The 13,983-nt window shown below is 43.0% G+C and overlaps 1 protein-coding gene across 9 annotated transcripts in view; it reads right to left on the reverse strand.

Moving 5' to 3' along the window:
* STRBP (spermatid perinuclear RNA binding protein) overlaps positions 1–13,983 on the reverse strand; it is a 73,394-nt gene that overhangs the window by 31,017 nt on the left and 28,394 nt on the right. For 6 of the 9 annotated variants that reach the window (XM_066332957.1, XM_066332955.1, XM_066332956.1 and 3 more), the window contains exons 6-16: positions 9,946–10,040; positions 9,436–9,531; positions 8,616–8,727; positions 7,942–8,039; positions 7,373–7,484; positions 6,583–6,675; positions 5,551–5,750; positions 3,432–3,593; positions 2,514–2,648; positions 1,861–2,001; positions 1,185–1,308 (exon numbers count right to left, since the gene is read on the reverse strand). In XM_066332957.1, coding sequence (XP_066189054.1) covers positions 1,185–1,308; positions 1,861–2,001; positions 2,514–2,648; positions 3,432–3,593; positions 5,551–5,750; positions 6,583–6,675; positions 7,373–7,484; positions 7,942–8,039; positions 8,616–8,727; positions 9,436–9,531; positions 9,946–10,040 — 1,368 coding nt within the window. The remainder of the gene's footprint in view (positions 1–1,184; positions 1,309–1,860; positions 2,002–2,513; positions 2,649–3,431; positions 3,594–5,550; positions 5,751–6,582; positions 6,676–7,372; positions 7,485–7,941; positions 8,040–8,615; positions 8,728–9,435; positions 9,532–9,945; positions 10,041–13,983) is intronic. The other 3 variants (XM_066332952.1, XM_066332954.1, XM_066332958.1) reach the window with 2 other exon arrangements.

A 13,983-nucleotide genomic window follows, 5' to 3' on the forward strand; every position in this document is an offset into this window, starting at 1 on the left:
TAGGGGATGGAGAGAAATAATCTGTGAAGGCCAAGGCCAATAAAGCTTAACTGCAGCGACTGGGAAATTAAACTTATTTCTGGAATAATTCCACACTGGCAAGAAGCATGCCCTTGGCAGGTTAAAGTGTCTCTTAAATGACTCCTCAGGCAGACAGGCAGTTCCAAAAACAATGTTAACAGCCATTAAAAATGAATTACTGGATTTTAATATTTAAAATGACATGACCATACAGGAACAATGAAGACGACATGCTGCCAACGGTGCCAGGCAGGAAGGCTCCCAAACAACAGGCCTGTGCTATTGGCACATGTGAGCTGCTGGAGGGTGTAATTAGAGCTCATGCTGTAATCTGAAAACCTGAGCATGAGGACTAGAAGTGTTATTTTTTGGAAGCTATGACTGGATTTGCTTTGACTAAGGCATCTTCAGCATCTCATTCTTACAAATCTGTGGTTCTTAGAACAAGTGAAAACAATGTCTGGATTCCTTTCACATGTCACCCACAAACCTCAGACATGCTGTAGCATCACAAAGAAAATGCACTTTGAAAAGTAATTTGAGGATGGAGAAAGTGACCATTTCATGAACATTTTCTTGTGAAAACGTGAAAAAGGAACCAGAAGCCCTTGGACTTCAGAAGCTGTTTCTGCTAATCAGAACAATGCAGTGTGGATGTTGACTTCCATCAGCCAGAATATGAAAAGAAATTCTTTCATTTCTGGCCACCACAGAAGCTACTAACAGATGCTTCCGGGTGGAATTCGTGTCGAGGATTTTTGGGAGCTCAGGGACTCTTGAGACTGCTGACTTCATGTTACAAAGGGCTCTTGGAAAAGGCACTCCTAATGCTAACCAGCACATGATCCAGAAGGTTCTTAGGTAGGAAGAGGGTTTTGGGAATTGTGTCATGGCAGTGAACTATGAAGACAAATCATAAAATAATAAAGCCAGGAAAGCCATTATGCCCATAACTGTGTGTTCTGTGCACACAGGGCTTTGAGCTGCACACTCATAAAGGATACACTCTGCCAGCTTTCCAGCTCTTTGATTTATTTAAATCCCCATGAAGTCTTCTGCTCCATCTCAGATGGAGAAATCACTTGCACAGGTGAATAATACACATGAGAAAGAACACCCCATCAGACAAATACTAAATATTAGCTATGAGGGTGGTGCCTTACCTGGTGTTATGTATCCAGTAGCAGCAGCTGCCCCAACAAATGCCCCTCGTGTTAAAGCGCCTCGTCCTCTGCCTCGCACAGCCTGGACTGCTGCAGAAACAGCTGTATTGACAACCCCTTTAGTCTGCCCAGAGTGACAAAAAATAGCAGTTCAGAGAGTGAAAGTGTTGCTGGAATACAAGGCCATCTGCATTAACTCGCCCCCTTTGAGAGGGCTCTGTAAACAGGCCTGATGTGCCAGGCTGGCTGAGCACAGACTGGAGAGTGCTGTGCCAAAGGATGTGAGTGACAGGGACACAGCGGGTCCCTGGCCCTGTCACTGCCTGCAGAGCCCAGCACGTTCCCCGTGCTCAGCCCTGGCAGTCCCTTCCCTCAGACTGTGCCTTATTTACCTCGGATTTGGGCATGATTGAACACTGCTGGCTGCTGAGCTTCTCTGTGCTGTCCTTCCCACCTCCTTACAACTTTGCTCTCCCCAACCTACAGCGCTGGTTTTACAACCCCCTAACCCTCCTGAACCCACGTAACTGCAACAGAGCCAGGACTTCACCCCCAACCAACCAGCTCACAGCAACACCAGCCTATGTTAACCTCACTTTACTAAAATGCTGCCTTCTGTATCAAAAACCAACCCAGAGCTGGGATAATAATCCAAAAAGCAAGTGGCAGTTCTTACCTGAGGAAGAATCTTCTTTTTCTTGTTATTTGCTGCATTAGGCCCAGAAAACAGTTTTTCAAGTGCTGCTAATGCAGCACTTGCTTTTGCTACTTTCTTGTTTGGGCCTGCACCTCTGAACTTCTGCCCATCTACTTCTACCTGAAAATTAAGACATGAGTTTATGCATAGTATTGATCCACAGGAACACCATGCTGCACCCAGTTCACTGATGTGCCACCCATAAAGTACTTCAGTAGGAAAAAATATCCTTAGTGTTCTATGTGACAAATTTCTATTGATTCTAGATTTGAAACTGCTAAAGGATACCAAGGTGATCCTGGGAAACCAGTGTGTCACAGATACCGGGGATCTGGAAACTACAAGCACAACTCAGAGGACCAGCATATCTCTTGGATACTGGATTTAGCCCATACCCTGGAGTCTTCCTGGTCACGAAGTTTGGGACTATCAGAATCCAGTTGTAATTCTCACTGTATTTTCCTAAAGTAGAAAGGCTACTATTCCTTTCCCCAGCTAAATCATCACAGCAGCCATGAGATACATAACCTGAGAAATCACCACTACAGATGTGTGTTGCAATAGGCAAAATAGAAAATGACTCTGCTACACCACCAGTAACCCCTCACCAGCTGCACCACTGCTCCACTCACCTCCATCACAAAGCGCTTGTCGTGGCTTCCCCCTGTCTCGGAAATGAGCTCGTACTTCAGACCTCTTCTCTTCTCATTGAGCTCCATCACTGGGTTTTTGCCACTTGCTGTGAGTATGGGACCCTGAGTTCTTACCTAGAGAGACGTGCAGGGTGTTACTTCACAGCCTTTCTCTCTCCAAGAGGCAGCCAAACCTCTGCACACCTGTATCACTGCTAACACTGCCCTGGCTACAGCACAGCTTGTGATGCTGGCACAGCAAAGGGCAAGTCTCTAAAGAAGAGCAGGAGGATAAACAGTGGTGTCACAGAAGTCACCCACTTATTTCTGTTGGTGAGGGCTACTGTCCTCATGGCCTGGTCTGCTGCCTGCACAAACTAAACATGACACCAGCTGCACTTGGAATTGCAACCCTGAGAGAATCCGAAGCTGAAGGTGGGGCTGTGGTGTCAAGTTCCTTGAAATCGAAGGCTTTCACACCGAAAGGAGAGGCTGGCCTTCCCAGCCCTGCACATGTCTCTGCTCTTCCATCTCATTATGTCTGGGCACTACCAAGCTCAGAGTGAAGAAATCTCATGCCCTGAGTCGTGTGTTTTGGTAGAAATGTCTGTAACTGTTTGGAAAGCAAGGTAAAGCTGAGATCTCAGTACACCAGATCAGTCTGCAATAGAATTTTCTCAGCTATGGATAAAAACAGGGCAGTTCCATTAAAAATACTCCATTTCCCTGGACATTTTTCAGTGGGCTAAACATGTATGTGGTTTGAGTTATTCATGATTACACACTCTCTGGAAATTGTCTCCCAGCTGAAGATAGTTATGTTTTACCATTCTGACAAGTAGAACAGAAAAAACCAACCCAATGAAAAGTGAAACCCCAAACCCCACACTTCCTTTGTACTTTCAATGCAGTCCTCACCTCTAGGGTAGCTGAGGTGTCAGCTGTGGAATTTCCAGTATTATTATTGCTTGAGATTGAAGATGTTGTTTCATTTTTGCCTTCAGTATCTGATTTTTCATCAGAACTTACACACTCCACATCTGCATCAAAACCTGTTGGATACCCCATCGCTTGTAAAACCTACAACAAAGCCCCATGAAATGAACTGTGACAGAGGCAGCAGAACAGGAGCAAATACAAAGCTGATCACAACACAACAAACAATCCACCATACACCTAAAAAAGGCAGATTGCTTAGAATATTAGTTTTCTCCTAACTGAAATGGAGATACCCATTTCAGTGGTTATCAGTAGGGAACACAGTATCAATGGGGAAAACAATTTCAGGTTTCCAAAAGTGGAATTAATACAAGGCAGAATTTTAGTCTCAAAGATACTCATGAGCATCATTCATCATCTCAAGAATTTGTTGTGAAGTAAGAAATTAAAGACACTGGTTAATGGCCTTATCAGGAAATAGTTTCATGCAGGATTTCCCCTCTCCCGGTGTCTATGGACAGATCAAGAGATGGACTGTGGGGCAAACGTGACAAACAGTCTTGTGAGAATTAAAGCCTTGTACAAGATGGTACTTCTGGAGCTCAGTTCCTTCAAAAACATCCTCCACGAGCAAGGCCAGCCTCTGCCTTAACCAGCTTCCTGATCCAGCTGCACAGAGCTACCACACATAGGGCAAAGGAAACTGAAAGGAACCTGAAGCTCTGCTGAAAATTTAGGGCCAAAACCAAAGTCTACAAAAATGACTGTGTTTGAACCCTGAGCTGAGAACTGCCTGGGTAACCCCCAGCTCAGCTCCCATGCAGTTGGGGTACATCTGGCTTTGTTTTCAGGGCTTCTGCATTTTAAAAAGGTCAGATTAGAAAGTGAAATCTCACATTATGCCTTCTTATAAGGCTGGGAAGGCACAGTCTGGGCCTGTTGAGAAGGGAGAGAAAGAAAGAAAAAAAAGCAAGTCTTGAGCACACCACCCATTTCCTCTTGGCTTGAATCACGGATGTTTTGATGTGTAAATTTAGAGAAAACAGAGCTGGGTCGGCACCAGCACAGATCTGGCTGACGCAGAGAGGTTCAAGGGCAGAGCAGTCAGTTTTTCAGGGCAAGGGGGTTTTTTGGGCTTTTTTTTTGGTTGTTTTTTAAACCGCAGGGAGGAAGGCAAAATAAAAGAATGAGGCAGAAGGTCTGGAAGGACACACATGCAGAGAGCAACTTTTCCTGGAGGAATAACACATGCCCTCAGATACTTCTGGACACTTTGAACTTGAAAGCACGTAGGACAATGGGATTTTCAAAACTGAAATCAAAGGAAAGCAGAAAGTTGCCAGATGAAGATTCTAAAAAGGAAATTCTTGTTCAAAACAAAATGAGGCAGAGACTGACAGATGGGCCTGTTGCTATCAGAAGAGCAGTTTTGTTAACAGATGTTCTTTCATAGACTCATTTAGGTTGGGAAAGACCTTTAAAATCATGGAGTCCAACTGTCCATTACCCCAGCCCTGCCCACCACCAAGCAGCACATCTGGTGGATGCTCAGTGGGCAGTGTCTCCTGCTGTCACGTAGAGCTCCTACAGGAAGCAACAGCAGCTTGATTGGCCAGTCTCTGAATGATACCAGTGTCCTACTGGAAATCTGGCTGGATAAATGACTGACATGGTTTAGCCTACACAGAGGTACTCTTCAGGCACTGAGGACAGAATTCTGTTTCCAGAGGCTCTCCAGCCAGGAATGGACACAGAGAAGGAGAGGGAGAAAGAAGCAGCCACCAACATGCCATTTCCAAACCAACAGAAAGAAGGAGCAGAACAAAACACGACTAAACCCTCCCATCTAGAATTTGGCCACCACATTCAGTTCACTGCAACATGAGCTGACCTGTAGAGCCCTGGGAAATGCTTCCCCCCTGCTAGCACAAAACCAGTGATGCTCTTTGAATCGTGCCCAGCTGTCTTTAGAGCACACAGTGAGCAGCTCAGCTTAATGAATTGTTTTAAATTTTGAGCTTGCATATTACTAGTTCTAAGCACATTTCATACTCCATCCCGAGATCTGGGGTTAGCAGATTACTTCAGGCTGCCTTACCTTCACTGCCACATGGAGCTTGGCTGTTTTCTTAGAAGGTCCTGATGCTTCATAAGTCGTACCATCAACATCTACAGACATTGTGAAGACTGGGGCATGGACTGGACCAGACTGTGACAGCAGCTTATACTGAAGCCCTGGCCTGATTTGGTTCAGCCTCATCAGAGCATTCATGAGATCTATTGCTTTACTATCTAGTACTAGTACAAGATAGTAGAAGGGGTAGGGGAAGGAGGGGAAAAGAAAATGAACAAAACAAGATGAACAGAAAAATGAAACAGTTTGCATTTCAGTGCCTTCTGTCTATATCAAGGAGCAAAACCACCCCTCAACCTCTCAGAGTGTGAGGAGAGTCATAATGCTGTTAAGTCTTTAATAAGCCATTCTAATTTGGGGAAACAGCTATAATGACCTGGTTTTATATTAACACCATTCTGTTGCAGCTAGTTGTATTCCTCCTGGCTGCTGTAAAAAGGACTAGCAAGTTTTACAGCTAATGGGGAACCAGATCCAGAACGAGCATCCAAGTAGCACAATGAAAATGGCCCCCACAATGACTGCATCCCACAATGCCAAGAGATTTCTACTCTTGTGCATCATCAGTGTTTTGCAGATTACACATTTTATTTTGCTTGTGGGAGATCTTGAGAGACCAACACCTAAGTCAGGAAGGGGAAGAGTGAAGAGAGTGTCATCTTCACTCAGCAAAGTCACTGCAGTACTTTATAAAGACCCCACAGTACAGGGATTTTACCAATAAAATACCTCAGCTGCTTGGGCAGCTTCAGTTCTGGTGTAACTTGATGGGCAATCCCAGTTAAAAATGCAAATCATTCAGTTAGTAAAGCATGTCAGGGGAAATTCAGATGCACAGAGATGTGTTTGACATTCCAAATGCGGGGTGATAGAGACAACAATTTTGTTCCAAAGACTTTTTCACATGCTCTACCACACCAACACAGAGAAGCTTTTAAAGCAGCTCCCTCTGTACAATAGATCTTTGAAAACAGAATGAAGAAGTGCTGCACTTACTTTTCCTCAGATTACGCTTCATCTTTTTATTTGGATCTTTATCATCTCCAACAGTGTCTTCAAATGGTCTCTTCAGAGCCGAGGAGCCCGTACCTAGGGTATAAAGTTCCTTGTAATACAGATATGCCATTAGGAAAACACGATCCCACAGCAGGAGTCTGATTAGTCCCACACTGTTCCTTGCTTGTTTATAGAGAAAAGAACTCATCCATCAGTCACAGCTTTCTTACTGCTACATGAAAGCCAATACTGGTTTACTGCTCACTCTACCAGGCCAGGCAGCATCTCTGTGTGCAATACCAGGTGTGAGATAAGGACTGCAAACCTGCAGTGCTTTTTCCACAGTTAATCTAAGCAAGGCCTCCAACAGTATTGTTTTTACCAAAAAACACACATGGAGTTTTTTAAAATTAGATACATATTGTTTTCTAGGAAGAATTTTTGAGTAATTGTTATTATGGACCCATATTATTTCCTGTTTTACATGTCTACAGCCTCTCCTTGCCAGCATAAGAATCAAACAGTACTTCAGATGCCAAGGGACTTTGTGCTTAAAGATAATCATCAGCTCTATTACAGCTGTTCTGCCTCTTGTCTCTTGGTATTTCTAGAGAACAGAACTTCCAGATTTTATTCTCACAATGAAATATGTTTTTAAAAAATCACCCCACATTTAACAAAAAAAAGCTTCTACTTCACATCCACAGCACATAATTCAGAACTTCACCCATTCTAAATTAACCCCTGGTTTACTGCCCAATTAGTGACTTTTGGAACAAATAATACCTACCTTCTTTGTCAGTTACTGACCAGGAATATTTCTGAAATGACTTATTTGATGGGAGGGGATCCATTTCCAAAACTTTATAGATCTGCCCAAAGGCTGATAATCTTAATGCATGCTGAAAGGGACAGTAGAAACACAAATTAATCACAGCAGGATTTCACCTCAGTCGCCCAAGTTTTTTAGTAACTCTTTAGACATAAAACTACTGTGGTTTTGACAGACAAGAAGACAGCTTTTACAGCTGGCCTCAGCGATAGCTGTGGAAAATGCTAACGTCTAAAAACATAAAACTCATGAATTTCTATAACACAGAGCGCAGGGCACACTGACAGGGAGCCCACCCAGGGGCTCTGTGCTGAGAGCAGAGGTGGGTGCACAGACATCCCACTGCCTCCGCAAGGATACAATTTCACAAATTAACTCGTGCACTCCTCAACTGTGGTTTAACCTTTCCAGGATAGCGCAGCACAAGAACTGTCAGGACTGCCACGAAAACAAGCCATCCTGGCAGAGAATAAATGGTGCTAATGAGCTGAACTCCTCACTGCTGCAGCACACACAGAGTTCCCTACCTGAGCACTGTGTGTAATGGCTTCTTTTTGCTGAACTGTCATGTAAGACAAAGCGTCCGTGGGCTCGCGCTCGCAGGGGTCGTGCAGCCCCGGGCCCCCTGGCAGGGAGAGGAATGGGGATTACTGAGGGGAAGGAGCAGAGTGTGCAAACAGGGACTGACAGAGCAGCTGAGCCCAGCTGCTGCACAGTGGGCAGCACCCCTTCTCCAGCAGGGAGTCAGGCCTCACACAATGCAAACTGACCTGAGGTTTGGCACCCTTGCAGTGGCCACAGACCTTATCAGGGTAAACACTGCACATGGGTGATAACATTAACTGAAATCAGTAGGTCTGGAAGAAAACATGTCGTTTGGACAGATGTGTAGATTTCAAGGAATCTATAGAAACCAGATAATCATTAGGTCTATTTACCTGCAACCCCTTAATGAGGTAGGAGTTAATTAATAACAAATCTTAAATTCCCCATTAAATTCTCCTGCAGTGGCAGTGTCATTCACACAGCGATCACATTGCAAAATCCTTTCTTTTAATTTTAAATAAAAAAACATTAATTGCCTTCCATGGCAGGTTCAGAGTTCACGGCAGGCATTTCTCATATAATCCTAGAGCAACAGCTAAATATTAAGGTGGGCTGCCCATCCCTTTGTGTTCCTGGAGTTCATTTGGCTCCTTACCAGGAAGCAGAATTCCAGATGCCAAACACTCCATCACCCGTCGTAAGGCTTCCCCAGCGCCCAAAGGTCTATTACAAGTACCTATAGATTTTTCACATATAAGCTCGAGTGGCTAGAAGACATTAAATTATGATTAGTATGGACACAAGGGTAACTGTGACTGCAGTTAAAAATGAGGGAGCAGAGGGGATGAACATTCACATCAGGTCACTTAGTAATCCATTACAGGTCTAAGGGACAGAGACCTGCCCCAGAGGAGGCCATGGCCTTGTGCAGGGCACATCTTTGTCCCCTCCTCTGAGTCACCTTTTGAGGACAGCAGCTGCTCTCCAATGTCTGCCCAAAAAGGAGGGCTCTCTAAAGTCAAGCCAGATGAATATCCTCCTCTTAGAGGGTTTTCAGTTCCACAAAAGAGAAACACCACCTCTGCTACCCTACAGAATGTTCCTCTCCAGGCATACAGAGCAAAACTGCCCCAGGAAAGGACAAGAGCCGCTGGCAGGAGTGGCACTGTCATGGGAGCAGGATAGTTTTGGAAGACAAGAGGGATGAAAGGCAACAAGTGGGAGTCTATTGCAAATCCTCCAGGATGTGTGTGTTTGGCCCACAGCAGCGTTTCCCTTTCCATGGGACCAGTGTGTCACAGACTTCAGTACTTGCCTTCTCTCCCCTACACAGGGAGCAGTTAATGGGGAGCAAAGGAACGGGGGTGGAAGGAGGAGTCTCATACAAGACTGTGCTTGCTCCAGTGCAGACACTGCTACAGCTCTCAGGAGATCTGAGACACGACCTTGTGGCCCTCAGCTCTTGCTGTACTTACCCAGCCTTTCAGCGGTGCCCACGTGGGGACTCTGTTGCACAAATCCCGCAGAATACGAAGGACAATTACACATGATTTTAGTCCATTTGCCCTGGCCTAAAACAAACAAAATGATTCCAATGCACCTGCAAAAGCCTGGTCTTCAATTTTGCTTTGCTTTTTAAATGCACAGAGTCCTGGGATAGATTTTGTTTAAAATTATTATTACTTAATACTTAATCGGCTTCATGCAAAATAAAAACACTTATATAAAAGTAACCTTGAATTTAGAGAGATGTATAAAAAAGGCAGCGAAATGTCAAGATTGCTTTTGTAGCCTCATGACAACTCTGGACCAGCTGACTGTCTCCCTGTCACGTTTGCCCTCGCACAGTACAGCACTGGGTTGGAATTCTAGACCTTTGCTCTAGGAGGGACTAGTCAGAAATTAAAGAGGCATTAAAATTAAAACTGTCTCAAATTAAACCTCGCAAGGCTACAATAACAACAAGGTAAGAACAAAGAGCCAACCTGAAACCATTTGGCGTGCCGCAGAGACGCCAAGGCCTCCAGGCATTTCTGCCTGTCCAATAAGTCCGGAGGATCTTTCATCGCAACATTATCTACTGGTAAAAATGGGATAAAAAGAGACAGATACAATTTGACCAAGGGGTTTCTGTCACAATACAAAAAGAGCGGCAGCATCTCAATGAGATAATAAGACTCCCAGAATTTAAGTGCACGGTGTTATTTAATTTAAACAAGCCATTAAAGGTAGTAAATGTGCACGTGTGCAACAGAAGCAAAGGCATTCACTCCTTGTAAAATAATAGTAATAATAAAGATGGCCACTGCTACAGACAATCTGGGATCTTATTAAAAATGTAGAACACATTTCAGGGCAGAAAATAGCTCTATAGCACTTTCTTTTTTTTTTTTTTTTTTTTTTTTCTGTTGGGATGTATTGGGCTTTTTTTTCCTCTTCTTCTTTGTGACTTCTATTCCACAAAGGTGGCACAGAATTTCAAAGCTTCTTTGGACAAGAGGAAGATATTCTCAGGAGGTAACAAAAAAAAATGTAATAGGCAGAAAAATTACATCCATGCAATTGTTGAGAATTCCAAAGAAAAACATTGAATATATTTGAAATATTATTGCATGAACAGTACTAGCCAGTATAATTCAATGAAAGAAATATACAGGAAATGCTAGTACAATACTTTAGTTTGATTTGTCTTTCATATAACCAGAGCATATGAAAGAGTGGGTTTGGTAACTTCCAGGTCATTCATGTATTTGAGAGGAAGTGCCCTCATGTAAAAGCTTCCCAACAGCAACTGAAACAAACAGAGGAAATTCAAAGATGGATTTGAGAGACAAGACACTGGTATTTTCTGTCCAGGTTTACACTTTTTTGCTTCCCCCCCCCCCTTTATCAACCAACTTGTAACAACTGCTTTTAGCAGCCACATCCACTTTTACATTAAGGGGAATTCTCTATCACTCCTTTGTTCTGTATTTATTTTACTTTAATCCAAAGGAGTTTGTAAAATCCAGATTCCCTGGAAACTATAAATGACAGATTCTACATCTCTGTGAAACCACATTTACAAAGATACTAGGTTTAGCTGATGTTGAGAACAACTGGAATAACAAAATGAATCCATGACTTAGGTAAGACCTTGAAATGTTCATAGGAACATTTTCCTATGAATACATAGTTATTCTTGGCTTAAAAATAAATAATTTGGAAATACACTCTCTTCATTATTCATAATGGTTAATTCTCCAGGTCTTCAGAGACCTTTGCAGAGCTGAATGAAATACTAAATCCATTTCAAACTGAAGACTCTGCTAGATGAGTAAAATCCAACAAGATCTTTAAAATACCAGGACAAGTTAGAAGGGAAAAGTGCCATCAGTTTGTTAGTGCCATCTCCAAGAATATTTTCATGGGTTCCTTTGAATGGGATTGGCTGCATAAGCAATTGCATCTTTAATGTTAAGGCTGCCTCTCGTAAGCCATTTCCTGGGAAGATTACTCTGGTAAAAGCACTTGATGTTATGATGAATAAAAGAGCTCCAAGCAATAAAACCCACTAGTGTAAAACTGAACAGGACCAGTATCTTGTCTGACAGGTGATGGTTGCAGTTCACAGCTGCTGGTTCAAGTGCTATAAGCTTCTTTTCTAACCCCTGTGAACTTCACAGCAGATATTTGCATTGTTATTGCCCTCATCAACAGCATTCCAGGATTGGGATTAATCACTCCTCTTGGCTGTTTTCCAAATGAAAGCTGCAAAGTCTCAAAGCTCTGGCTTTCTTTGAGCACAAAAGGTCACTTTGGAACACAAGATTTGCTTCTAAATTTCCTTTGCAGTTTCGTTGTTTTCAGGAGTGACATTTGTGGCACGGCATTACTCAACATCCATCTGGGTAGTTCTCTGAGAAAACTTCACTGCAGACAATATAAACATCTGCTTAAAGCTCAAGTATTGTATCAAACAAGTACTGTCAATGAATGATCAGAATCTTATTTTAAAACGTTAGAAATGGCAAAGGTGACTGACTGCAAAATCATTAATTTTTTGCAATGAACTGGGACTCAGTGTTGTATGAGGTTTTGCTAAAGAGTGTTGCAGCCACTGATAAAGTGAATTAATTTTTCCTTCAAACTACAAAGCAAACAGAATACATGTCACCTGTCATTCAGGTGAACCAAAAACCTCCTAAGACTTGTTTCAAGGATTTAGAACTGTACTTTTTCTTCCAGACCATTTTCCAAGGTCTAATTTACAAATATCTTGGAGAATTTTGCCAATTGCTTGTTCAGCCCCAGTGCTGTGATGTTGCAGTCTGCCAACTTTCGGGTGCAAGATTCTATTAAACAGAAAGATGAAGAGAACAGGCAGTGAAGAGGGCGAGCGGCTTGCAGCGGGCTCCCTTCAGACCCCCTCGGGAGAATGGCATGTTTCTTCATGCTCTGCCAGTCAGGAAAGTGAGACCAAATCAAAATTTTCAAACGGGATTGCAAAGCTTTCCTTTTTTCCTTGTAGTTTTAACAAGGGCAGTGATCCAAGGAGTTCAGTAAAGAGTAAATTCTAAAGCCCTGACGTTAGCTCACACTATGCAACGGAGAACCAATCCCTCAGGAATTCTCTCCCCACTGCTGCAGCATTCTCTTCACACAGGAGCTGCCAGCTCCATTCATTTGAGCCATAGGAGGAGCCTTGTCTTCTCCAGAGAGGGGAGGGCAGTCTGGGCCTTGCTGCCCTTCACAGGGAGCATCACTGGCCACGTCCTGCTCCAGGAGCAACGGGACTTCAGCCCCACTTTGGTGAACCAGCTTGTTTGTAATTACGTAATTTGTTGTTTCTGTATGCTCAGTAACAGTGACTGGTTTTCAGGATACAAGGCTTTGGTCTGGAAAGCCCAATTTATATTTGATGCTGTGGCTAAAAATTCAGTTTATTAAGAAGTTCAAAATTTAAACAGATGCAAAATGCAGGCAAATTTGGGTGCTTGACTTCTCAACATGAGAAAGCAGAGCTTTAAAGGTAGCTATTTGTGAGAAACACCAAAATGCACACACACACTGGGCCACTATTTATTTTTGCTAAGGGGCAGCAAAAACAAATAGGACGAACACCACATCTTAAACATGAACACTTTTCCAAAGAGGTGGGGACTGAAGAGAAATCCAGGAATGTTTTTCGATACATTCTGACATCAGGGCATGAAGGCACACACAGCATTCCTACAGAACAATGGGAGCACTGGTAACGAGGGCCATTGGCCTGACCTGGGTTGTTAGAGGACAGATTAGTGCTAATCCCACCACAGAAACCTTGGTCAGTTTTCCGAAGGCTCAGGAAAGCCTGGGCCTATCTTACATGGAAGATGAAAGGCAAGTTCAGCAGTACTTTGAGCTCCTTCAATCAAAAGAATGCATGGAGCCAACTGACAGCTTTTTAAAACTGCATAGGAAGCGTATTTACATTTGGTTGATACTGTTCAGTGGTAGTGAAAAAATGTGGCAAAGCTGTGGAGATCAAGGTGTTTTCACCAGTTTCTCCAGTTATTCTCCCCTGATACTAAACACGAAACTTTTTTGGTCTGAATCTTAAGTGATTCCAATCTAAATGGTTGGAAAGATTATAAAAAAGAAAAAAGTATCCCTCCCCTTTCAACTTACTTAGTGACATCTGCATAGTGCTCCATATACCTTGAAAGGAATATGATAAATGTCTCTGTTCTTTGTGATGAATCAGTGCCAAGGAACCTGGACTTCAAAATGAGATTCACAACTCTATTCCCTGTCCTCAGCAGCTGCACAGAATGACAGTGTATAACCACTTCAGGAGAGGCGATAAAACCATTTTAAATTTCAAAAAATAGTAGAGACTTTTGAAAATATTTTAAGATACTGAAAAAAAAATAGACCACCTAGTTTTAAGCATGAGAAAGCATAAAAATTCCAATCCTCCTTAGTTTGAGATTAATTCAGAAATTCCTGGACCTCGCTGGCATAACAGCATCAATTTTTACAAGAAAATACTTGGGCAGAAG

This window comes from Sylvia atricapilla, chromosome 19 (genome assembly GCF_009819655.1).
Source record: "Sylvia atricapilla isolate bSylAtr1 chromosome 19, bSylAtr1.pri, whole genome shotgun sequence".
Lineage (NCBI taxonomy): Eukaryota > Metazoa > Chordata > Aves > Passeriformes > Sylviidae > Sylvia > Sylvia atricapilla.